General features: G+C 45.3%; 1 protein-coding gene across 6 annotated transcripts in view; it reads left to right on the forward strand.

Moving 5' to 3' along the window:
* mybpc1 (myosin binding protein C1) overlaps positions 1 to 27,284 on the forward strand; it is a 145,042-nt gene that overhangs the window by 17,676 nt on the left and 100,082 nt on the right. For all 6 annotated transcript variants that reach the window (XM_048549406.2, XM_048549404.2, XM_059652575.1 and 3 more), the window contains exon 2: positions 17,805 to 18,071. In XM_048549406.2, the coding sequence (XP_048405363.1) occupies positions 17,805 to 18,071 (267 nt within the window). The remainder of the gene's footprint in view (positions 1 to 17,804; positions 18,072 to 27,284) is intronic.

Genomic DNA, 27,284 nt, shown 5'->3' on the forward strand with positions numbered 1-27,284 from the left:
ATCAGTCACCATTCTAGGTAACATCATCAGTGAGCCTCTGGTGAAGCGCTGGTGTTATGTCCCGCTTTCTATTTATCTGTTTAGGTTTCCCGGGGTGGGTGATGTCATTTCCTGTTCTTTTTCTCAGAGGATGGTAGATTGGCTCCAAATCAATGTGTTTGTTGATGGAGTTCCGGTTGGAATGCCATGCTTCTAGGAATTCTCGTGCGTGTCTTTGTTTGGCTAATGGTGGATATATGGAATGCTCTGCCCCAGAAGGCAGTGGAGGCCAAGTCGCTGGATTCTTTCAAGAAAGAGATGGATAGAGCTCTTAAAGATAGTGGAATCAAGGGTTATGGGGATAAGGCAGGAACAGGATACTGATTGTGGATGATCAGCCATGATCATAATGAATGGTGGTGCTGGCTCGAAGGGCCGAATGGCCTACTCCTGCACCTATTGTCTGTTGTCTATTGTCTAATTGTTTTTCCTTATTAGACCTCCCAAAAAATATATCACCTCACGTTTATCAGGATTAAATTCCACCTGCCATTGTTCTGCCCAATCTTCCAGCTGATCAATATCAGACTGCAAACTGAAACCATCTGCCTCACTATTAACACCACCACCATTGTTCATGTGATCTGCAAACTTACTAATTAAACCTTCCGCATTCACACCCAAGTTGTTAATGTACACAACACAGTAAGGGTCCCAGCACCGATCCCTGTGGTACACCGCTGGTCACAGGCATCCAGTCACAAAAACATTCCCCCACCATCACTCTTTGCCTCCTATTTGAAAGCCAGTTTTGGATCCACTTTGCCGACCTGCCTTGGATCCCATGGGATCTTACCCTTTGGACCAGCCTTCCATGTGGGACCTTCTCAAAGGCCTTATCCAAATTCCATGTAAACCACATCAACCGCGCTACCCTCATCAATATATTTCATCCCCTTTTCAAAAAACTCAATTAAATTAACCCTTGAATTGAATTCTCTTTGAATTAGTTTTTGTTGTCACATGAACATGAATGAGTCCAATAGGAAGTACTTAATGTCGTCCAATTGTCACTATCTTCGGTACAGGTTACATACATACAGAAACTTATGTACCTGTTACAGCCTTGAGAGAATCGGAAATAAAAGCTCAGCATAAGAATAAAGAAATTATCTTTTTAAAAAACATTTGAATTTTAGTCTTTTCACCAAATCCAGGCCAGTTTTCAGACCTTCTGGGCCAAGTCTGTAGTCTGCACTGGGCCTCAAACCTCAAGATCCCGCTTCCCAGTCCCCAGGGGTCTCACCCCTGTGCCAGCCTGGTCTGGGACTCATCACTGGGTCTCGCTGCCCCCACATAGGCCTGGTCTAGGACTTATCACTGGGTCTTGCTGCCCCCACATAGGCCTGGTCTGGGACTCATCATTGGGTCTCGCTGCCCCCACATAGGCCTGGCCTGGGACTTGTTTCTGGGTCTCGCTGCATCCACATAGGCCTGGCCTGGGACTTGTCTCTGGGACTCGCTGCCGCCACATAGGCCTGGCCTGGGACTCGTCTCTGGGACACGATCTTCTTCTTACAAATCAGTGCTGGCTCTCTATCCTTGATCAATCCTGTCCTTCAGAATATTTTCCCAATTATTTCCCTACTGCTAATCTCAGACTAACTGCTCAGTAATTACCCGGCCTATCCTAACCCCTTTTTTGAACAAAAGAACCACATTAGCTGTCCTCCAGTCTTCTGGCACTTCACCTATGACCAGCAAAGTATTAAATATCTCCGCCAGGGCCCCAGCAACACCCTCCCACACTTGCCATAGCAGCCTGGGATACACCTCAGGCTCTGGGGATTCATGCACCTGTCTGCCCATTAAGATATCTGATACCTCCTCCTTATCAATCTTCATGTGTTCTAGAACCCCACCATCCCAAGTGAAATCCCCGACTACAATATCTTTCTCCTCTGTAAATATGAGTGAGAAATATTAATATAATACCTCACCCACATCCTTTGGCTCTGTACACAGGTCACCACTTTAGTCTCTAATAGGCCGCACTCTTTCCCTGGTAATCCTCTTACTCTTCATATTCTTATAAAATGCCTTGGGATTTCTCTTGATCCTACAATCTGCCAAAGATATTTCATGTTCCCTCTTTGCCCTAATTTCCTTTTTAAGCAATTCTGCGACACTCTATAAAGTTTTGAAGGGCCTCCACTGTTTTTAATCACATGTACTTGCTTCTTTATCGTTACCAAACTCTCAATATTCTGGGTTCTCTGATCATGTTGATTCTGAATCTGTAGGTCCCTCTTGTCTGCAGATGGCCTGAGCCGGTCCATTCGAGCAGTCTAACCCCTCATTTAAAAACTCCACGTGTGAGTTCTTATTATGAGCTTTATTCTGAGGAATGAATGGACACAGAGTCAGAGAAGTTAAAATTATGAAAAGAGCACTGTTCAAATTTCCGATAAAATGCATGCTGTGAGGTGACCTGACAGGTTTGTTTGTAAATTATGGAAGAGTGTCAAAAGATATTGGACAGTCCCTGATAAATCCAATAGGAAAATAATGATTCAGAATTCAGACAGAGGTGGGAAATGTTGCTCTCATAAGCACAAGGTGTGTGATTGAATTGAATACTGAATGGCATCAATGCATATCGGATTAGTTTGTTAGATGCATGAGGGAGAATCGGAATTGGAGGATATGTTGATACATTTGGAGAAGGCTTTTGTGCAACATAAATGAAAGCATTGGACAACTGTCTTGTTTTGTGATTCTAGAACCTTCTGAAGGATTTCTGAATCCACTGCCCATGGAAAGTTGAAAATTCACACAAAGTGTTGAAGTTTAACCTGTTGTAACAGAATCTATAAAATGATTAGTTAATTTCCTAACTCCATTGAATGCTGTCTTGTAGCACATTCAAGGCGACACTGGTAAGGATCTCCAAATGCATCAATGCTTAAAACCGATCCCAATTTTGAGGGTAATAATTGACCACGACCAAGTGCACCACATCAATATTATGGATAAAAACCAAAATCTGTGAAGGAAAAAAACAAGTTAACATTTTGGGTCCAGTGACCCTTCCTCAGAACTGATGCCAGCTGGGAAAACGTCAGTTTATATGCAGAAAATAGGTGGGTGGGGTAGGGAGTAGATGATAAGATACAGCCCAATGAGAGAGAAAGACAGTTGGACAGACAAAGGAGTTGCTAACGATCAGGCTGGGAGGGTGAACAGTTGTTAACGGGGATTGTTAGTGACTAACAACAGGGGGTGTGTAGTGGATATGGTGACTTAATTGGATACATTGAGTCATAGAGAGCTACAGCACAGGAGAAACAGATCCTTTGGCTTCATCACATCTATGCCAGTCAAAAACAGCCGTCTCACTCTTCTAAGATAGTAGGAACTGCAGATGCTGGAGAATCTGAGGTAACAAGGTGTGGAGCTGGATGAACACAGCAGGCCGAGCAACATCAGAGGAGCAGGAAAGCTGACACTTTGGCCATTTCTGAAGAAGGGTCCAGACATGAAACGTCAACCTTCCTCCTCCTCTGATACTGCTTGGCCTGCTGTGTTCATCCAGCTCTACACCTTGGTATCTCACTCTTCTAAGCCCATTTTTCAGCTCTTGACACATAGCCTTGTATGGCTTGGCATCACAAGTGCACATGTAAATACTGCTGCCACCTCTCCCACCCTTACAAGAAGTGAGTCCCAGATTCCCACCACCCACTGGGTGAGAACATTTTTTCTCACATCCCCCCTAAACCTCCTGTCCCTTACCTTCAATCTATGAACCTGTCACTGATCTCTCCACCGAGAGGGAACATTGTTCAGTCACAAGGAATCAAGGGTTATGAGGTGTGTGCAGGGAAGTGGAGTTGAAATGCCCATCAGCCATGATTTAAGTGGCGGAGTGGACTTGATGGGCCGAATGGCCTTACTTCCAATCCTATGTCTTATGGTCTTATGGTCTTATTTCTTCCTGTCTACCATATCTATACCCTAATTCTAACGATCTCACAGTGTTATTCCAAGAAAGATCAGTCTCTTGATCCATAACCTATCCCTTGAACAGCATCACCTATAAATGAATCAGGTCATTTATTATTGTATTATTGCTTGTGGGATCTTGCTGAGCAAGTTTGGCTGCTGCATTTCCTGCATTACATCAGTGATTACATTTCTGAAAGAATTTAATTAGACCCCGGCGACTGCCTGTGCGGAGTTTGCACATTCTTCCTGTGTCTGTGTGGGTTTCCTCCGGGTGCTCCGGTTTCCTCCCACAGTCCAAAGATGTGCAGGTTAGGGTGGAATGGTCTTGGGAAATGCAGCATTACAGGGAGAGGGTAAGGGGGTGGGTCTGGGTGGGATGCTCTTTGGAGGGTCAGTGCAGACTTGATGGGCTGAATGGCTTCTTTCTGCATTGCAAGGAATCCTACGATCTTTATTCTATGATAAAATGCTTTGGGACAGACTATGGTCCTGAGGGGCAAGCTTCTCAATAAAAGCCCCTACTTTGTTTCATTGCTGACCTCCAAAGGTACACTGTGTGCCTGGGGACACTATAGATCAAGAGAGGAGGAAAGGGCAATGCGAAATATTTTGTTTCCCTTGCCTGCCAAAGTGGGATCTGCTCCTGCACCCTATGTTTCTTGTCCCCGTATGGATGTGTTGTTCGTGTTCCCTAGCTGGGGGAGCAATTTCTGCTCCATTCGCTGATATCTTGGCTGATCTCCAGCTGTTGACAGGGTCCCTGCAGAATTTCAGTGCTACAACAGCTGAAGGCACTGCTCTCTGTTCCAGCTATTAACAGGCATGAATCATAGGTGACCTTCCTTCTAAGTCCCAGGCGAGATTCACAGGGACTGTCAGCAATTTGCAAGGGGATCTGCCACATCGTTGCTATGTGCTATTCCATGTTCATCTGTTGAGAGTATCTGTTTTAGTTGGAGTGTTAAAAATAGGAGAGGCTGGAGTCTTTGTTCTGGCTGCTATCAGATCTGATTTGTTAAGTTCAAAGTTAAATACCGTTTTGGAACACAGCATCTAATAAGTGTGCTATGTGCCATGGGTTTGGTAGGAGCATGTGAATTTGGACCTCTATTCTACAAAGCTTTCCATCACTGAGGTCTCTCCTGAGTCAGGTCTGTGTCTGTCTTGGACGCAATGATACAGATTATTCCTGTGATCAATCACCAGTTCCATTAAGACTGCATTACCCAACTACCAGGATAATGGGGGGGTGACTGAGATTTTTTTGGCCAAAGATCCTTAGACACTTGTAAATGTATTTATTCCAAGAATGAAATCACATTCACAGTGGAAACAATTAAATCAATTTGGGAATGAGAGAACGCTGTATAGGTAAGTTGCAGGTTTTCTGAGGAGGTTAGGAGCTTTAGGCATTAATCCCACATATTAAGTGCTTTGTAATTTCTTCAGGGTCTGGGTGATCAGGACAGCTCCACAGAGATTACCACTACTTGTATTTAACCAGCATTTCTGTTTAAGAAAAAGAGATAAATTATGTAAATCGTACATAATCTATGATAGAATCTTCATATAACACGTGAATGTCCAGGACAGAAAAAAGCTCATTTGTAATTGCAGAAAATGCAGAAGAATTCAATTTAGAGTCTTAGACACAGAATCATACAGCACGGACACAGACCATTCGGTCCAACTCGTCCATTCTGACCAGATGTTCTAAATTAATCGAGTCCCATTTGCCAGCATTTGGCCCATCTAAACCCTTCCTATTCATTTACCCACCCAGATGCCTTTTAAATGTTGTAACTGTATTCACCTCCACCACTTCCTCTGGCAGTTCATTCCGCACACACACCACCCACAGTGTGAAAATGTTGCCCCTTAGGACTCTTTTAAATCGTTCCCCTTTAATCTTAAACCTATGCCGTCTGGTTTTGGACTCCACTACCATGGGGAAAAGGCTTTGACTATTCACCCTATCCATTCCCCTCATGATTTTATAAACTTCTATAAGGTCACCCCTCAATCTTCAACACTCCAGGGAAAATAGCCCCAGCTTATTCATTCCCTCCATATAGCTGAACCCTTCAGTCCCAGCAACATTATTGTAAATCTTTTAAATCTGCGTTCTTTCAGGTTTGACAACATCTTTCCAATAGCCTCCTACAATCTCTTTCAATTTTTTTACACTTTGTGAAATCTCATGACACATACTTTTAATTCATTCATGGAACGTGGGCGTCGTTGGCTGGGCAAGTATTTATTGCCCGTCCCTAGTTGCCCCTTGAGAAGGTGAGCTGTCTTCTCGAACTGCTGCAGCCCATCTGCTGTAGGTTGACCCACAATGCCCTTAAGGAGGGAATTCCAGGATTTTGATCTGGTGACAGTGAAGGAATAACGATATATTTCCAAGTCAGGATGGTGAGTGGCTTGGAGAGGAACTTGTAGGGGTTGGTGTTCCCATGTATCTGCTGCCCTGGTCCTTCTAGATGGAAGTGGTCATGCGTTTGGAAGATGCTGCCTGAGGATCTTTGGTGAATTTCTGCAGTGCATCTTGTAGATAGTACACACTGCTGTTATTGAGGGTCACTGGTGGAGAGAATGAACATTTTTTGTGGAGGACTTTTTATCAAAGTCTTACTTTTTGTTTATATTTTAATATTTTTGTTGCACTTATTGTCAAACGTTCTCTTGAGCAGCCAGCCCGAGAATTCCAATGAAGGGCAGCAATAAAAACTATAATCTGAGATAATAAAGTGTGGAGCTGGATGAACACAGCAGGCCCAGCAGCATCTCAGGAGCACAAAAGCTCTTGTGCTCCTGAGATGCTGCTTGGCCTGCTGTGTTCATCCAGCTTCACACTTTATTATCTTGGATTCTCCAGCATCTGCAGTTCCCATTATCACTAAAACTATAGTCTGCCCTGCTGTGTCAGGCTCTATCCCAGCTCAGTTCCCAACCACAGACCCCAACGATGGGGGGACCCTCCCCTGACCGTAAACACTGGGGCCCCTCCCTGACCCAAACAGAAACTGAGGGAGGTGATGGCCTGTTGCTGTTATGGCTACAGTATTGATCCAAAGACCCAGCTAATGTTCTGGGCACCTGGTTTTGACTCTCACTTTGGCAGATGGTAGAAGTAAGCATCTAATGATGACCATGAAACTGCTGTAAAGGGACTTGGGAGTCGTAGAACAGGATACTGTTAAGGTTACTGAACAGTTCAGTTGGCAGATAGAAAGGCAATGTTAGCATTCATTTCAAGAAGGCTACAATACAAGATACACTGCATCCGAAGACTCTGGTCAGACTGTATTTAGAATATTGTGAACAGTTTTGGGAACTGTATGTAAGACTGGCCTTGGAGGGGTTCTAGACCAGGTTTATAGGAATGATCCCAGGGATGAAAGGCTTGCCGTATGAGGAGAGGGTAAAGACTCTGGGTCTGTACTTGATGAAGTTTCAAAGGATAAGCAGGTATCTGATTGAACTTATAGAGGCCTGGATAGAGTAGACACGGACATGATGTTTCCACTCAGCAGGAGAGACTAGGAACTGAGGACACAGCCTCAGAGTGAAGGGACAATCCTTTAGAACTGAGATTAGGAGGAATTTCTTCAGCCAAGGGGGTGATGCTGTGGAACTCAGTGCCGTAGAGAGCTGTGGAGGTCAAGTTATCTAGTGTATTCAAAACATAGATAGATAGGTTCTAGATTCATAAGTGAATCAAGAGTTAGATAGAGAGATCATAAGAAGTGGGTTGATAAACCTATAAGCTGAGATCAAATGATAGAGCAGATTCAATGGGCTGAATGGCCTAATTCTGGTCCTATATCTTTTGGCCTTGTGATGTTGGTTGTCCTAAAAAAACCTGGTTCACTAATGTCCTATAGTCAGAGAAACTGCCATCCTTACCTGGTCTGGCCTACATGTGACTCCAGACCCACAGCAATGTCATTGATGCTTAACTACCCTCTGGGTAATTAGGGATGTGCAGCAAACACTGGCCTAGACTGTGACACCTTCATCCCATGAATGAATAATAAGAAAAGAGTTTCCCTTCCTCTGTCTCAAACACAGCTTCCCTTCCCCTGCCCCAAGCACAGCTTCCCTTCCCCTGACCCAAACACAGCTTCCCTTCCCCTGTACCAAACACAGGAGCTCAGTCCGTGCCCCAAACACAGCTTCCCTTCCCCTGACCCAAACACAGGAGCTTAGTCCATGCCCCAAACACAGCTTCCCTTCCCCCTGACCCAAACACAGCTTCCCTTCCCCTGACCCAAACACAGGAGCTCAGTCCATGCCCCAGACAGCTTCCCTTCCCCCTGACCCAAACACAGCTTCCCTTCCCCTGTCCCAAACACAGCTTCCCTTCCCAAGACCCAAACACAGCTTCCCCTTCCCCTGTCCCAAACACAGGAGCTCAGCCCCTGTTCCAAACATAGCTTCCCTTACCCTGTCCCAAACACAGGAGCTCAGTCTCTGTCCCAAACACAGCTTCCCTTACCCTGACCCAAACACAGGAGCTCAGTCCCTGTCCCAAACACAGCTTCCCTTCCCCTGTCCCAAATACAGGAGCTCAGTCTCTGTCCCAAACACAGCTGCCCTTACCCTGACCCAAACACAGCTTCCCTTCCCCTGACCCAAACACAGGAGCTCAGTCCCTGTCCCAAACACAGCTTCCCTTCCCCTGACCCAAACACAGGAGCTCAGTCTCTGTCCCAAACACAGCTTCCCTTACCCCTGACCCAAACACAGCTTCCCTTCCCTGACCCAAACACTGGAGCTCAGTCCCTGTCCCAAACACAGCTTCCCTTCCCCTGACCCAAACACAGGAGCTCAGTCTCTGTCCCAAACACAGCTTCCCTTACCCTGACCCAAACACAGCTTCCCTTCCCTGACCCAAACACTGGAGCTCAGTCCCTGGCCTGAGTACAGTGGCCCTGACTGCAGCCTGGCAACCTAGGGCCATCAGAAGCCCAGGCCTCAGTGAATGGACCTGATTGTAACCCCTGTCCCAGACCCCGCTCCCATCACTCTCTCAGTGCACTAACACAAGAGGACCTTCAATGGCCCCTTCCTTCATTGAGCTCTTGCAGTGTCCGTTCCAAGAACATCCCTCAGCTCATTGTCCTGGACTTTAGAATGTGTCTGTCTGTAACACTCAGTCATAGACAGCTCCTCTCACTGGAACATCAGCAAAGTTCAGAAAGCATGAAGAACAGCTTACACTCATTCGATGCTCATCCAGCAGAAGTTGGCTTAGTAACAAAATATATTTTCTTCCCAGAGACTATTCATAAAATTTGTACATGCACGGTACATAACAGCTCAAATTGACTTTACAAAATATGCTGCATATCAACAATTCAGTATTAGACTCTCTGAGCTTTCTCGCATCACACATTATATTTGCATCTCATGTCAAACTTACTCTGGATTTAAAATCATATCTAAGCAAACTCACAGGCAAATATCACAGAAACTGAAATCAGATTAATGTGCATTAATCAAATTGTTTAGATTTGACAGTGGGTGATGGATCGTGCATAATACTTGGGGAAGGCATTCCCCTCCTTTCAAATGGCAACGCTCTTCATGTATCATGGAAAATACAGTAAGAGGTTAGAGCCGATGAGGTTTCTACACAGTTAATACCTATCTAAACTGACTACGGATCAAGTATATTCAAGGCTGAGGTAGATTTTTAATCAGTAAGAGAATGATGGGTTGTGTGACAAAGATAAAAAAAATAGTTGAGTTGAGGTTGAAGAGATCAGCAATGATCAGATTCAGTGGTCTGACTGGCCATTTTCCTATGGCCTCATATGGTTCCTTGGGCCTTCCCTGGAAGAGGCAGTGCATGTCTCTCATCAGCTTTTTAGCTGGAAGCTGACAGCACAAGATTCCAACACTGGAGTCACATGGAAGTCAGTAGACAGTCTAAAGATCTCAGTGACCCCGTTGGGTTTTCCAAACAATTTAGCAGATCTGATGGTCACTGTTTTCCAGTTGCTGCCCACCAATGGCCACACCTGCTGCGTTGAGCTTTACAACCAGGACACAAGGAGATTATGATTCCACAGCTACTTCAAGTCCAGTGCCATAACCATTAGACAGCCTTAGACCGAACTTGACACTTTCTGGTTTCAAATGGTTTTATTGCTCATGTCGTACTGTGGAAGTGATGAAATAGAGGGTTGAATTTCACATTGTTAAATCATGTTAAAGCTTATATTAGTGAGACCAGCCTGACTATTGGGCTTAAAAATCTTGTGAGAGAGAGAGAGAGCTTTGTGGAAATAAAACCTGATTTCCTTTAGAGGAGAAACGAATGCTGTTCCCAGTTGCTCCATTTTGAATGTAACTGCAGAACGTGTTAAATATGAGAACAACATCTGAGGAAGAAGCTATCAGGAGGAGCTGTGACCAACAAGTAATGACAAATGTAGGGGAGATGTCTATGAAAAACTTAGTGTAAAACTTGTTGAGTGATCATTGGATTATGAAACCAGTAGAAGGTTATCAGGGTAAATATAGATAGGGATGGGCAAAGCTCACTTGAACTCAGTGCTTCCTATGTTATTAGATCAGTCAAGTGTCAGAATTGGAATGCAGTGGGGTCATGCTGGGATAATGTAAGCTGCAAAGTTAGTCCATGCACGGTGAAGCTAAACCCCTGGAAGAATGCTCCATTGCTCAAAAGCTCAGGCATTCATGACTCATCTGACCCATCCATAAAAGTCCCAAGTTGGGTCCTAGTGGGTGCTCTTCCTCATCAGCAGTAAATGAGAGGAAGTTGTCAAATGAAATTGTGATGTTTGATCGAATCACACAGCAATTACAGCATCAAACCAGGCCACTGGGCCCCTCCTGTTCCCTTGTTATTTGCCATTCGTATGAGCAATACCCTGTGTGTGTTTTAATGATCCTGAGTTAGATGGTGATGTTTGAAACCAGACACGTTTTTCCCTTGATGGCTGTTTATGTACAGAATACAGCGTAACGCACACCTTCTTCCAGCCTGCTAAACCCAAGTGTCCCGGATTCTTTCTTTATGTTTCATAGCAGCTGTAAGTTGAAACAATCCTTAATACAATCCTGTAGTTGTGTGTATAGTCCATGCATTGAGTTTGAATTACAGTGGAAACATCCACTTTTACACAGATCTGGAGCTATGGAAGGTGCAGTAGAAACTCCACCATTCTTACCATCAGAAAGTTAACCAGGCATCTCTCCCACTCTTATTTCCTGTCATTGGCACGTTGGCATGTGTTGGACAGATTCACAGTAGCCTGCCTGTTTGGCCACAGAATGGACACACCTTCTCTCACCATCAAGTGTGGAGTGGGACTTGAACCTGGAACCTCTTGGCTCTATTCAGAGGATTAGATAGGGTGGACAGTGAGAGTCTTTTTCCGAGGATGACGACTTCAGCTTGTACAAGGGGGCATAGCTACAAATTGAGGGGTGATAGATTTAAGACAGATGTCAGAGGCAGGTTCTTTACTCAGAGTGGTAAGGGCGTGGAACGCCCTGCCTGCTAATGTAGTTAACTCAGCCACATTAGGGGCATTTAAACAGTCCTTGGATAAGCATATGGATGATGATGGGATAGTGTAGGGGGATGGGCTTAGATTAGCTCACAGGTCGGCGCAACATTGAGGGCCGAAGGGCCAGTTCTGCGCTGTATTGTTCTATGTTCTATGTTCTATGTTCGAGGGACTCTACCCACTATGCTGCAAAACCTCACCATTTCTTTTTATAATCTTCCCAAAACAAAATAAGTAAATTAAATGACAACCCCTTCAAGAGGCTTAAAAAAAATTTTCAAAGGAAACTTAATAAATTTAAATTAAAATCTCATTCCTAGAGTAGATGATATATTCTGGCCTCTGCAAAGTTCTTTCTTTGTATGTGTTCAAAGTGCTGAATCAATCAAAGCCCTTTGTCTGTGTATCTGTTTCCTTGATAAATACAATAAACATCCCAATCCCACATACTCACTTTTATTGCCTTTTTTCCCACATATTCCCTTCAACTACCTATTCCTAGGGTTTTGATCTCTGCTTCATTCACTCACTGTGATATTTTAAGCGACTAACTGCTCAGATTGTCACACTAAGCCTTTGTGCTTTAATTCAATGGGCTAGGATGGAAATCTTGCCAGGTTACACAAGTTGGATCCACTGATGGGATGGATGCCAGTTCGGCATGTTGGTAGGATAGTGACGGTATCACTGAGCTATAAATCCAGAGGCACAGGTTAATGTGCTGGAGGGCATGGGTTCACATTACACCAAGGGAGCTGGTGGAACCTAAATTCAATGAACAAAACCTGGAATTGATAGCTAATCCCAATGATGGTGGCATGTAGCTATAACTGATTGTTGTAAAATCGCATATCGTTCACTAATGTCCTTTAGGGAAGGAAATCTGCTGGTTTACACCTGTAACTCCAGCAGCGGTATGGTTGACTTTTTTTCCTGAAATGGTCTAACAAACCATTCAGTTCAAGGGCAATTGGGGACAGGCAATAAATGCTGGCCTTGCCCTCATAGAGTCATACAGCACGGAAACAGACCTTTTGATCCAACCAATCCATGCAAACATAATCCCAAACTAAACTAGTCCCACCTTCTTGCTCCTGGCTCATATCCCTCCAAACCTTCCTTCGGTCACCAGACTCGAAACGCTAACTCCGTTTGTTTCTTCACAGGCGCTTCCAGACCTGCTGAGCTTTACCAGCAACTTCTGTTTTTGTTCACAACTCAAACCTTCCATATCTGGCAACACCCTGGTAAATCTCTTCTGAACCCTTTACAGCTTAATAATATCCTTGCCACAACTGGGCAACGAGAACTGGATGCAGTATCCCAGAAAAGGCCTCACTAATGTCCTGTACAACCTCAATATGACTTCCCAACTCCTACACTCAAAGGACTGAGCAATGAAGGGAAGCATTCTAAACGCCCTTTTAACCACCCTGTCCATATGTGACGCAAACTTTGAAGAATTATGTGCCTGAACTCCCAGGTCTCTCTGTTCTACAACACTACCCAAGGCCTTACCATTAATTGTTTAAGCCCTACCCTTGTTTGCTGTACCAAAATGCAACATCTCACATTTATCCAGATTGAACTCCATCTGCTATTTTTCAGCCCATTGACCCATTTGATCAAGATCCCTTTGTAATCCTTCTTCACCCTTTACTGTGCCACCAATTTTGGTGTCATCCACAAACCTACTCACCATGCCTTCTATATTCCGTTCCAAATCATTGTTATAAATAACCATGAAAGAAAAGAAATTCCATCACTACAGTCAAACTTCTGTATTATTTTAAGAAGCACCTGAAAGGTAAGTGGAATTGTTTCCAAAGCACTTTTTACAACCTCAGCCTGTCTCAGCCTGTTGGAGTGGCTTTACAGCACAGCCATTGATGTCATGTAAGAAGCACAATTTAGGGATATGAAGTTATGCAGAATGTTGCTTAAATATTTCTGAGAGAAAATGATTGATCAGAGAACTAAAAACAAATGTTTTTGGCTGTACAGACACTTTTGTTTTTGTACTGTGCAATTTGGGGATAATACTCTGTGCAAAGCTGGAGTTCATCAGATGATCAGAGCATGATCCCACTTGTGTTATTGTGTTTGACACTGCATTTGCTTTGTGATGTCTCGATGGAGTGGTTCCCAACTCATTGAGGGGACGGCATCCTGGTGACAATCCAGAATAGAATCCAGAAAGGGGTCTCTGAATGAGAAGGCTATCCCTGCTGAGGTTTATTTTTCTATTCTTTTGTGGGTTATGGGTGTAGCTGGCTGGCCATCATTTCTTGCCCATCCCAAGCTGCCCTTGAGAAGGTGGTGGTGAGCTGCCTCTTGAACCGCTGCAGTCCATGTGCTGTGGGTTGACCCACAATGCCCCTTACGGAGGGAATTCCAGGTTTTTGACCCAGTTGACAGTGAAGGAATAGCAATATATTTCCAAGTCAGGAAAGTGAGTGGCTTGGAAGGGGTGGTGTTCCCATGTATCTGCTACCCTTGTCCTTTGAGTTGGAAGTGGTCCTAGGTTTGGAAGGTGGTGCCTGAGGATCTTTGGTGAATTTCTGCAGTGCATCTTGTAGATAGTACACACTGCTGCTGCTGAGTGTCGGTAGTGGAGGGAGTGGGATGTTTGTGGATGTGATGCCAATCAAGCAGCTGCTTTGTCCTGGATGGTTTTAAGGTTCTTGAGTGTTGTTGGGGCTGCACTCATCCAGGCAAGTCGGGAGTGTTCCATCACACTCCTGACTTGTGCCTTGTAGATGTTGGACGGGCTTTAGGGAGTCAGGCAATGAGTTACTCACCACAGTGTCCCTAGCTCCTGGCCTGCTCTTGCAGCCACTGTGCTAATGTGGTGAGTCCAGTTGAGGTTCTAGTCAATGGTAACCCTCAGGATGTTGAAAGTGGGGGATTCAGTGATGGGAGCACCATTGAATGTCAAGGGATGATGGTTAGTCTGTCTCTTATTGGTGATGGTCATAGCCTCGCATTTCTGTGGCACGAATGTCACTTTCCACTTGTCAGCCCAAGCCTGGATATTATCCAGGTCTTGTTACATTTGAACACGGACTGCTTCAGTGCCTGAGGACTTATGAATGGTGCTGAACATTGTGCAGTCATTGGCGAACATCCCCACTTCTGACCTTATGATGGAGGGAAGATCATTGATGAAGCAGCTGAAGATGGTTGGGCCTAGGACACTACCCTGAGGAATTCCTGTGGGGAGATGTCCTGGACCTGAGATGATTGACCTTCAACAATCCCAACCATCTTCCTGTGTGCCGAGTATGACTCCAACCACCGGAGCGTTTGCCCCCGATACCCATTGATCCCAGTTTTGCTAGGGCTTCTTGATGCCACACTCGGTCGAATGCAGCTTTGATATCAAGGACTGTGACTCTCTCCTCACCTTTGGAATTCAGCATTTTTGTCCATGTTTGAACCAAGGATGTAATAATATCAGGAGCTGAGTGGCCCTGGCGGAAGCCAAACTGGGCGTCACTGAGCAGGTTATTGCTGAGCAGGTGCTGCTTGATAACACTGTTACTGACACGTTCCATCACTTTACTGATGGTCGAGAGTAGAATGATGGAGCAGTAATTGGCCGGGATGGATTTGTCCTGCTTTTTGTGTACAGGACATATTTGGACAATTTTCCACGTTGCTGCGTAGATACCAGTGTATAACTGTACTAGAAGAGCTTGGCTAGGGGAAACAGCAAGTTTTCAATCACAAATCTTCTGTACTATTGCCTGAAAGTTGTCAGGACCCACTGCCTTTGCAGTATCCAGCATCTCCAACCATTTCTTGATATCACGTGGAGTGAATCAAATGGGCTAAAGACTGGTATTTGTGATGCTGGAGATCACTGTAGGAGGCTGAGATGGATCATCCACTTGGCACACCCAGCAGAAGGTTGCTGCGAATGCTTCAGCCTTATCTTTGGCACTGATGTACTGGGCTCTTCCATCATTTGAAGATGGAGATATTTGTGAAGCCTCCTCCTCCAGTGAGTTGTTTAATTGTCCACCACCATTCACCACTGGATGTGACAGGACTGCAGAGCTTTGATCTGATCCATTGGTTGTAGGATAGCTTAGCTCTGTCTATCACTTGTTACTTTCGCTGTTCAGTGTGCAAGTAGTCCATTTTGGTGGTTTCACCAGGTTGATACTTCATCTTCAGATATGCCTGGTGCAGTTTCGTGACATGCCCTCCTACACTCTCCATTGAATCAGGGTTGATCCCCTGCCTTGATGGTAATGGTTGAGTGGGGGATATGCTGGACCATGAGCTTACAGATTGTGCTGGAGTATAGTTCTGTAGGGGTTGATGGCCCACGGCACCTCATGGATGCCCAGTCTCGAGTTACTAGATCAGTGCAAAGTCTGTCCCAGTTAGAACGGTGATAGCGCCACACAACACGATGCAAGTTATTCTCAATGTGAAGGTGGGACTTCACATATCCAGGACATATCCAGGGATGGTGATGGTGGTGTCTGGGACATTGTCTGTAAGGTATGATTCTCTGAGTATGACTGTATCAGACTGCTGCTTAATTAGTCTGTGAGACAGCTCCCCCAATTTTCCCACTAACCCCCAGATGTTAGTGAGGTGGACTTTGTCGGGTCGACAGGACTGTTTCTGCTGTTGTCTTTTACGGTGCCTGGGTTGATGGCTGGGTGATCCATCCAGTTTCATTTCTTTGAGACTTTGTAGCAATTGGTACAACTGAGAGGTTTGCTTGGCCATTTCAGAGGACAGTTGATAGTCAACAACATTGCTATGGGTCCGAAATCACATGTAGGCCAGGTGAGGGTGGCAGATTTCCTTCCCTCAAGGACATTAATGAACAAGTAGACTGTATCCTGATTTCACCTCAATATGACAACCTCTTGATGGAGAGATAGGAATGTTATAAACAGATTGGCACATGATACAACATTAAAGACTGTAAGACCATACAAAATTCATTCCCTCAAGCCTCCTCCACCATTCAATAGGAGTGTGGCTGATCTGACGTTCTTCACTTCCAATTTCCTGCACTTTCCCCATAACCCTTGATTCCCCAACCGATCAAGAATTTATTTCAGCCTCAAATATACACAAGGACTCTGCCCCCACAGTTCTCTGTGGCAAGCAGTTTCAAAGACACTTAATCCTCTGAGATAAGAAATTCCTCCTCAGCTCAATCTTAAATTGGTGCCCCTTTATTCTGAGACTATGCCCTCTGGTCCTAGACTCTTCCATGAAGGGAAACATCCTCTCAGCATTTACCCTGTCAACCTCTTTAGAATCTGATATGTTTCAATGAGATCTCCTCCCATTCTTCTAAATTCCAGTGAGTTGACCTGTTTAGCCTTTGCTCAAAAGTCAATCCCTCCTTCCAGGGATCATCCTTGTGAACCTCTGTTGAACTGCCTTCAATTAAATAATATCTCCCTTTAAATAAAGGGACCAAAAATTCTCATGATTCATGATCACAGAGTCTCTGACTAATTTGCCGAATCAGTCTCTATGAATGAGTTTACAACAGACCCAGACATTATCTGAAAGACACTTGTCCCATCACCAGGTTTCCTCCTGAGCTCACTCACCGTGCACATCACGTTGCATATAGTTCAGAACCCTGAAGACCAGTTCTGAAGGGTCACTGAACTTGAAATGCTAACTCTGTTTCTCTCTCCAGGGATGCTGCCAGACTTGCTGAGTTTCTCCAACAATTTCCACTTCTCTCTCAGATGGCAACTCAACCATTTGGAAATAAGAGAAGTTTGGAAGATTTCCTCCAACTCTCCTTGCTCATTCAAGCCCTGACTGAGAAGCCAATCATTATCCAGTGTTTTCAAGTGATTGGAAAAAGCAATTTTTTAAAATTGACTCGCAGAATAAGGGCATCATTGGCTAGGCCAACATTCACCGCCCATCTCTAATTGCCGAGAGGGCAGGTGAGTGTCAACCACTTTGCTGTGAGCCTGGAGTCACATGTAGGCCAGACCAGGTAAGGACAGTACTTCCCATCCCTAAAGGACATTAATGACCAGGATGACTCTTTCCTGACAATTGACAATGGATTCATGGCCATCTTTAGAGTCTTGTTTCCAGATTTCTTTTTAAACTGAATAAAAACGCACCATCTGTGTTCCCTATATCAATAATCTAGTGATAATACTACTGGGCCATTACCTGCCCAACCGGGAACAGAATGGACTTCTGTTGGATAGGATCCCACTTATCATTCATGTGCAATAACCATCTCTTGTCTCACAGCGTCAGCATTTACCAAGAAACCAAAAACCCTCGAGGTGACCGCAGGGAGCAGTGCCAAGTTCGTGGCTGAAACTGGCAAGGCAGATGCCAAAGTGAAATGGCAAAGGGATGGCAAAGACATTCAAGCAAGTGATAAGTATGTGATTAAATCGGAAAGTGTGCACCACACGCTTACTGTGAACAGTGCAACGAAGGAGGATGAGGTGGTGTATGCAGTCATTAGTGGCACATCCAAAGTGAAATTTGAACTGAAAGTCAAGCAGGAAGGTGAGACTGTTAATCTTATTATCTTTTTACAATAATTTGGTTACCCTGCGTCTCTTTATTCCTGTGCTGTGGCCTGATTGATGAAGAAATGGCCCATCCTGTTTAACAATCTTGAAGCAGCACATTATGTGAGATTAAACCAAGGACGTGGGAGTTTTGCAAAGAACAATACCTCTCCCCATTTCCCTTCCATACCTTGGGAATTTTATAGGGGGTCTGACTGACATGGAGCTCTGGGAGAAGTCCAGTGAGGTCTATCTCAATGTGGGAAGAACTTGCTGCATCTTTTAACTAGGTTCTGGCTGTTTGAGAATCTCACCGGGGAGCCAGAAGTTGCCCAGTCATGAGTTTTATTGCTTGTTGACAACCTCATTACTTGCAGATTTTGCCTCATTAATATGCAGTTTCTTATCCTAATGTTCCCGGTGAGTGAATGAGAGGCTGAGAATTTGTGACATGGAAGTGAGAGTGCATATTCTGGCGACCTCAAATTACTGGTGTTCTGAGGACTTTTCTAACAATCCCAACATCCAGAATCCACTTACAGGACACTGTACCCTTCAATGCTGTACCTCAGGCTGCCTGAGTAACGCTCACTGTGACACTGCAGCAAGGACAGCAGATGCTCACCCATCCCAGGGACTGAGAGGGAGCTTCCCTCACTGTCAGAATGCTCACTCACTCTGAGCCTCCCTGGATATGCACAGCATCCCTGCCTGGCCTTTTTGTACCTTGCCTCTTGGTAACATGTACCAGGCTGACAGTACATCTGTGTTGCTGTGCCATTCAGTGCAGATACAAAGCCAGGAAGCTCACCATATTTATCTGTAGTCTTCAGCCAAGACAACAGAGATAGCCTTCACTGGGGCAGAGCCAAGTTGCAAGCTGTGATACCAGGCCCATGGTCGGGCTGATCAGAGTCAGTATGGAACGAGGAACTGAAGATCAGGCCATTTCCCCACCCACAGTCTTGTCTCTTTCTGCCCAATGTAGTGCTGTTTTCCTCTTGGAAGGAGAGGGAGGCAGATGCTACAGGATCTGAAGATGAGATCACCATAAATTACTGTTGGTGCGGGCAGGGGGATGTCGCGAGTGAGTGTGTGGGCAGCACAGAGGGCATGATTGGGTAGTGCTGGCAGGGGTTGGAGTGGGTGAGGGAGGACATTGCTAGCAATGGTGAGCATGGTACAGCATGGGGGAGGGTGGGTGCAGTGACAGAGTGAACAAGAGGCAGTGAAGAAGGTCATTGACCTTGAGAGCTGGGCATTCCTCCAGGCGGGTGAGACCCCGCTAACCCGAGTGGCAACCTCAGACCAGGCTGGGCATGGTCTGGTGTCGTGCGGGTCCTGAAGGTAATGGACATTCCCCTTGTGCCCATCCGGCTGGAGTTTGGGACAGATCCGTATCTGCCATGTGGGGTCACAGTTTCCCCTGCCGTGCCATGTCTTCGGCAAATGTCAGGAGCCAGCCTGTCCTGGCGCACCATGGGCTTTTCAAGGTAGCACCATTGCAAGGGATGCTGGGGAATTCCGGGATATCCAGGCAGTGGTGGGCTGGTCTGATTACAGCAAGTGGCAAAATGGGTCTAGAATCAGACGAGAGGAGTGGCAGAGAGGCGGAGAGATGGGGCAGGTTGTCAATGAGGGCAAATTTGTTAAGACACAGAGAAAGATCTCACTGGTCCACCAAGGACAGAATCCTCTGCAAATCCTGACAGATAGAAAGTAAAATTCAGGTCGATGACTTTATATCTGTCACCGTTATTACTGACCCACTGACCAGGGGAAATAACGTCCACCCCAGAACTTCTCAAAAGTCTGCATCTCGGAATTCACTTCATAACCTTCTCACTTTACAAGGACAGGTGGGAACAAGTTTCCTTATTCCAACTCCTTTTTCAATTCCCTACAACAGAACTTGACCCCCTCCAGATCCTCACCTTTATGAGGCATGGCTTTTGCTAAATGGTTTAAAAAATCTCCAAAATTTTGCCACACTGAAGCTTAAACTTCCTCCTTGAACCTTTGGAAATGATGACATTTTATGCTCAAGCCTTGAGCTTTTGTTCTTTATAGGATGCCAGCTTTCCCGAAACCCGTTCCTGGGGAGAGAGAAAAAGCCCCTCCTAAATGCCTTCTACTATTTAGATTACATCCAAACAGGAAAAATGAGCCCTCGCATGTTTACTGTGTTGGAGGTTCAGCAGAGAATATGGATAAAACCCAACTCTCATTAACGTTGATCCCTGGTTTAAAGTTCCCATCCATCTGGAAATTCAATCTGCAATCATTCAATGTCAGATTTGAATTTCTGGCTGATATATTATTTTCTTCTATTAATGGAACCAACATGTGTGATTGTGAGAGCCCCACATCAAATAGGTACTAGACACGATGTCATCACGTACACTGAGTGGACTCTGCCCTACCATTCCTGTCAGCAGTCAGTATATCATATTCAAGAGAGTACCTGACACTGAGTATGCGAAGAATCTGGCTGATGGTCATCATTAGAAGGACAACAAGGGTCACTGAAATCCCAGGATACATAAAGATTTGCTTTCCCTACCCCTCCCCAATTGGGATCAAACTCAAAGGCATTGAGACATCAAGTTCCTCTGAAGTAGAGCCAGAGGGGTAATCCCTAAAAGCGTGGCATGAGGATAATTATAGATTTGGATGATCAAATATCCAATGGCAGGTTATAATTTATCTCCTGCTGTGACCATGGAAACATCCCTACAGCATCAAGTGAGGATGTTGCATGAGGGTTTCGAGCCATGATTTGTTTAAAATCGTTTTTCTCTCTATTCATTCGTGGGACAAGGGTGTCGCTGCCTCGGCAGCATTTATTGCCCAGAGGGCAGTTAAGAGTCAACCACATTGCTGTGGGTCTGGAGTCACATGTAGGCTAGACCAGGTAAGGATGGCAGTTTCCTTCCCTAAAGGACATTAGTGAACCAGGTGGGTTTTCCTCCTAACAATCAACAATGGATTCACAGTCATCATTAGATTCTTAATTCCAGATATTTTATTGAATTCAAATTCCACCATGTGCCATGATGGGACTCGAACCCAGGTTCCCCAGAACATTATCTGTGACTCTGGATTAACAGTCCAACGATAATACCACTAGGCCATCATCTTCCTCTGTTTGTGTCCGCTCAGCCTGTTCAAATGACTGCAGAGTGCATTTTCACATTTCAGGCACTGACTCCCACACGTTGGACAATTCATTCTGACCCACTGGGAACCCAGCAGGGATTGCTCCACCACAGGAACGGCTCATCCGAAAACATTGGCCCCATCATTTTCGAGCACAGAATGAGAATTACTGTATCAATCATTCACCTGACTCTTCCTAGTTCCAAACAGTATCAATGAGGAGTAAGAGTAGGCCATTCTGCCCCTCAAGCCTGGTCCGCCATTCGATAAAGTCACGGCTAATCTAATTGCTCCCCATCCTCCTCCAACAACCTTTCACCTTTGCCCCTAAAGAATCTCTCTACCTGTTTATGTGACTGAATAATTTAAGGAAGTAAATAGGCCTGAATTTGCTGTCAGAATAATAGTGAGGGTTCCAGCACCCACTGTTATTAAAGTGTAAATGGGTCACGAAGTGACCACATGTACAACTCAACATGGGAATCAGGAAGTTGCCTGCTGCTTCTCAAGCTTTGCTACATCAGTATCTCCATGAGACACTCACCATTGAAGCACTGAACCAGTGTGAAGGTTCAGTATTTTCATGCCACATACCCAGTGCGCTCATTACAAGCAGTTACAATGTGTTCACTCTGGGTTAAACTGACCGCATTGCAGAACACCTACGCTCAGTTCGCAACAAACAACTGCACCTCCGAGTCGCAAACCATTTCAACTCCCCCCCCGACCCCCACTCCTCGGACAACATGTCCATCCTGGCCTCCTGCATTGCCACAATGCCGACCCTCGAAAGATGCAGGAACAGCTTCTCATATTTTGCTTGGGAACCCTGCAGCCCAAGGGTATCAATGTGGACTGCACAAGCTTCAAAATCTCCCCTCCCCCGACCAAAACCAGCCCAGCTAATCCCCGCCTCCCTAACCATTCCTCCCACCTCAAGCATCACCCCCATTCCCATTCCCATCCCCATCCCCATCCCCATCCCCTACGCACTAACCTCATCCCATCCCCCTTACCTGTCTGTCCTCCCTGGACTGACCTATCACCTCCCTAAATCCCCACATACATTCACCTTCACTGGCTCTAGCCCCGCCTCTTTGACCTGTCTGTCTCCTCTCACCCTATCTTCTCCTTTATCCATCTTCTATCCACCTCCCCATCTCCCTATTTATTTCAGAATCCCCTCCCCTTCCCTTTCCTTCCCTTCCCCATTTCTGAAGAAGGATCCCAACCCAAAACGTCAAGCTTTCCTGCTCTGTTCATCCAGCGTTATCTCGGATTCTGCAGCATCGGCAGTTCCTTCTATCTCTCATAATGACTCTGATCAGTTTTCATTACTGCTAAACAACCCCTTTCACCTTGAATTATCATAGAATCCCAACAGTGTGGAAACCAGCCTTTCTGCCCAACAAGTCCACACCTATCCTCACAGCATCCCACCCAGACCCATCTCCTATAACCCACCTAATCTACCCATCCCTGAACACTACGGGCAATTTAACATAGCCAATTCACCTAGCTTGCACATCTTTGGACTGTGGGAGGAAAGCAGAGCACCCAGAGGGAACCCACACAGACACGGGGAGAACATGCAAGCTCTACACAGTCAGTTGCCTGAAGGTAGAATCGAACCCAGGTCCCTGGCACTGTGAGGCAGCAGTGCTAACCACTGAGCCACCGCCCCACTTGAAGGTTAGCTTTTATCTGTGTGGATTCTCATTCCTTCAAATTTCATTGCTTCAGTAGATTAAAAAAAATTGGAAAAGGTTGCTTTTTAATGTCAAAGTTCTCTCTCTTTTATACACTTCTCTTACTCTCATTTCCCTTTCTCTTTATTTTGCTGCCACCCAATGTAGTACTCAGCTCACTATTTTTTAATCCATTCATAGATGAGGGCTGGGCCAACATTCATTGGCCATCACTAATTGCCCCAGAGGGCAGTTCAGAGTCACCCACATTGATGTGGATCTGGAGTCACATATAGGCCAGACCAGGTAAGGATGGCAATTCCCTTCCCGAAAGAACATTAGTGAACCAGATGGATTTCCTTCCACCAATCAACAATGTGTTTATTGTCATCATTAGACTCTTAATTCCAGATATTTTATTGAATTCAAATTCCACCATCTGCTGTGGCAGGATTCAAACCTGGGTTCCCGGAACATTATCTGGGTCTCTGGGTTAACAGCCCAAGGGTAATAGCACTAGGCCATGTTTAAGCAAGTTGACACAGCCTGGTTCGGACTGTGTGTTAATAGTTTGATTGAGGAGTGGAAGCACAGTTGGTTTCCTTGCTGACTCAGGTCCCAAATTCCACATCGAATGATTTTCTGATCAGTAAGTTCTCAGATGATATAAAAAAATTGGTGGGGTGATAAATCATGAGGATGATAGCCTGAGACTACGAGAGGATATGGAAGAACTGGTTAGATGGTCTAATCAGTGGCGAGTGGAATTCAAACTGGTTAGTGACACACCTTAGGGAGGACAAACAAGACAAAGGGAAACAGATGAACGGTAGGACCCTGGAAAGCACTGACGATCAGAGGGACCTTGGTGAACATGTCCTCCAACCACTTAAGGTATCAGGACAGGTGGATAAAGTGGTTAAAGGCATATGAGATACTTGCCTTCATTAGCTAAGGCATACAGTTTAAGAGCAGGGAGAACATAGAACATTACAGCACAGTACAGGCCCTTCGGCCCTCAATGTTGTGCCGACCTGTCATACCGATCTCAAGCCCATCTAACCTACACTATTCCATGTACATCCATATGCTTATCCAGTGACGCCTTAAATGTACCCAAAGTTGGCGAATCTACTACCGTTGCAGGCAAAGCGTTCCATTCCCTTACTACTCTCTGAGTAAAGAAACTACCTCTGACATCTGTCCTATATCTTTCACCCCTCAATTTAAAGCTATGCCCCCTCGTGCTGCCGTCACCATCCTAGCAAAAAGGCTCTCCCTATCCACCCGATCTAACCCTCTGATTATTTTATATGTTTCAATTAAGTCACCTCTCAACCTTCTTCTCTGTAACGAAAACAGCCTCAAATCCCTCAGCCTTTCCCCGTAAGACCTTCTCTCCATACCAGGCAACATCCTAGTAAATCTCCTCTGCACCCTTTCCAAAGCTTCCACATCCTTCTTACAATGCGGTGACCAGAACTGTACACAATACTCCAAGTGCGGCCGCACCAGAGTTTTGTACAGCTGCAGCATAACCTCTTGGTTCCGGAACTCGATCCCTCTATTAATAAAAGCTAAAACACTGTATGCCTTCTTAACAGCCCTGTCAAGCTGGGTGGCAACTTTCAAGGATCTGTGTACATGGACACAGAGATCTCTCTGCTCATCTACACTACTAAGAATCTTACCATTAGCCCTGTACTTTGCCTTCCGGTTACTCCTACCAAAGTGCATCACCTCACACTTGTCTGCATTAAACTCCATTTGCCACCTCTCAGCCCAGCTCTGCACTTATCTATGTCTCTCTGCAACCTACAGCATCCTTCGTCACTATCCACAACTCCACCGACCTTAGTGTCGTCTTCAAATTTACTAACCCGTCCTTCTATGCCCTCATCCAGGTCATTTATAAAATTGACAAACAGCAGTGGACCCAACACCGAACCCTTGCGGTACACCACTTGTAACTGGCCTCCAGGATGAACATTTCCCATCAACTACCACCCTCTGTCTTCTTTCAGAAAGCCAATTTCCGATCCAAACTGCTATATCTCCCACAATCCCATTCCTCTGCAATTTGTACAATAGCCTATTGTGGGGAGCCTTATTGAGGTGATGCTGGAACTGTGTAAAATGTCGATTAGGCTGCAGCTCATGTACGATGTGCAGATCTGGAATCCACATAATAGGAGGGATCTGGTAGCAGTGGAGAGGGGGCAGAGGAGATTCACCAGGATCTTGCCTGGGCTCCAGAGTTTCAGTGATGGAGAGAGATTGGACAGACTGGGCTGGGTTTCCTTGGAGAGGAGATTGACAGGGGACATGATTGAGATGGATAAGATGATCAGGGGCATAGACTGGGTAGGCAGGAAGAAACATGTTTTCTTAATGGAGGGATAATGGAGGCACGTAGATTTAAGATACAGGAGGCAGGAGGTTTAGAGGAGATGTGAGAAAAAGCTTTTCCCCCAGAGGGTGTGGGAATCTGGAATTCATTGTCTGTCATGGTGGGAGAGGCAAAAAAAGACCCTCATTACATTGAAGGAGTATTTAGATGTGCACTTGTGATACCAAGGTATACAAGGCTATTGGCCAAGTGCTGGGAAATGTGATTAGAATAGTTAGGTGGTCATTTTTGGGTGGTGCGGTCTCGATGGGCTGAAGGACCTTTTCCTGTGCCATCGATCTCTATGATTTGATGGCTATGACTGATAATCACGGGTTCTATTGTAAAAATCTGTGGAAAGTCTGTGGGAAAGAGTAAGTGTGACGAAGACATGGTTCTGTTCATTTTCTGCGAAGGGTAATCTCTTTTAAGTCGCTCATGGGCAGCAGCGGCTGGGTCAGCATTGATTACCAATCTGTAGGTGACCTCGAGAAGGTGGTGGTGAGCTGCCTTCCTGTAAGGGTGCAGTCTGCCTGCTAAAATCCGACTCTTGTCAATTTTAGTTGTCGGTAACCCGAAAGAACGGTTTCGTTTAGTTCCACATATGTACAGAATCTTTCAGCATGGTGACTGGCCATTCAGGCCCAGGGGTCTGTGCTAGTATTTATGCCTCACATCCACTTTGTGGATAATCAGAAATGTGAATAAAACATGATATTCCATGTCACCGGCTGAGAATTGAAGCAACTCTTTTAAAACACCAGCATGGTATCAATGTTACTTGCATTCATTATTAACAGTTCCTGCTTCCCCATTATTTGTAGTTCCTTCAAGCCAGCGTACTACCACTTTCAATTTTCACACTGCAACATCTGTGCCCTAAGGCTGGTTTTGAGGGCCTGTTGCTGCAGTGTTGAATTTGAAATATTCCCGGGTAACGTCTCAGTTATTACTCAGTTATCGAGTGATATATGGATTTTTGCTCTGACATCCCAAGGTTCAACAGCAGAAAGGTCAATGGATGTTGATAGCTGTCAGTGGTCCAACTAACAGTACGTATGGTGTTTTTATGGAGTGTTAATTGACTGAAGGCAGTTGTGAGAAGTTGTCAGATTGCTGTAAAATCCCAAAAGGTTCACCAAAGTCCTTTGGGGAATGGAATCTGTTGACCTTTCTCGGTCTGGGATAAGGCATGGCTTTATCTGCTTCCCGGTGATTGTTGATTAAATCTTTGAAGTGACCTAGCTATTAGTTGTTTGGGAAACTGTGGGATTGTCCCTTCAGCTCCTTGGGTCTGTGTTTCTTCCATTGGGACAGTCCCACACTTTTACCGCTCTCTGTGTGAGCAGGTATTTCCTTCAGCTCTTTTGTTTGGGCCTGCCCCTGATTTACATTAATGTTGCTTTATCTGAAATTGCCAAGCAGCATAAAATAAAACAAATCGTTCTCTCTGCTTTTTTCTAAATTATTAATTGATTCAGGGGAAGGAAGTGTTGTTGGCTGGGCCCAGCATTTATTGCCCATCCCTAGTTGCCCTTGAGAAGGTGGTGGTGAGAGATAATGGGAACTGCAGATGCTGGAGAATTCCAAGAGAATAAAATGTGAGGCTGGATGAACACAGCAGGCCAAGCAGCATCTCAGGAGCACAAAAGCTGACGTTTCGGGCCTGGACCCTTCATCAGAGAAGGTGGTGGTGAGCTGCCTTCTTGAATCGCTGCAGTCCATGTTCTTTCGGTTGACCCACAGTGCACTTAGGGAGGGAATTCCAGGATTTTGACCCAGTGACAGCGAAGGAACAGTGACTATTTCCAAGTCAGGATGGTGAGTGGCTGGGAGGGGAACTTGCAGGGGGTGGTGTTCCCACATATCTGCTGCCCTTGTCCTTCTAGATGGAAGTGGTGGTGGATTTGGAGGGTGCTGTCTGAGGATCTTTGGTGAATTTCTGTAGTGCATCTTGTAGGTGATTGATACC

The sequence above is a fragment of the Stegostoma tigrinum genome, chromosome 18, assembly GCF_030684315.1.
Source record: "Stegostoma tigrinum isolate sSteTig4 chromosome 18, sSteTig4.hap1, whole genome shotgun sequence".
Taxonomy (NCBI): Eukaryota; Metazoa; Chordata; class Chondrichthyes; order Orectolobiformes; family Stegostomatidae; genus Stegostoma; species Stegostoma tigrinum.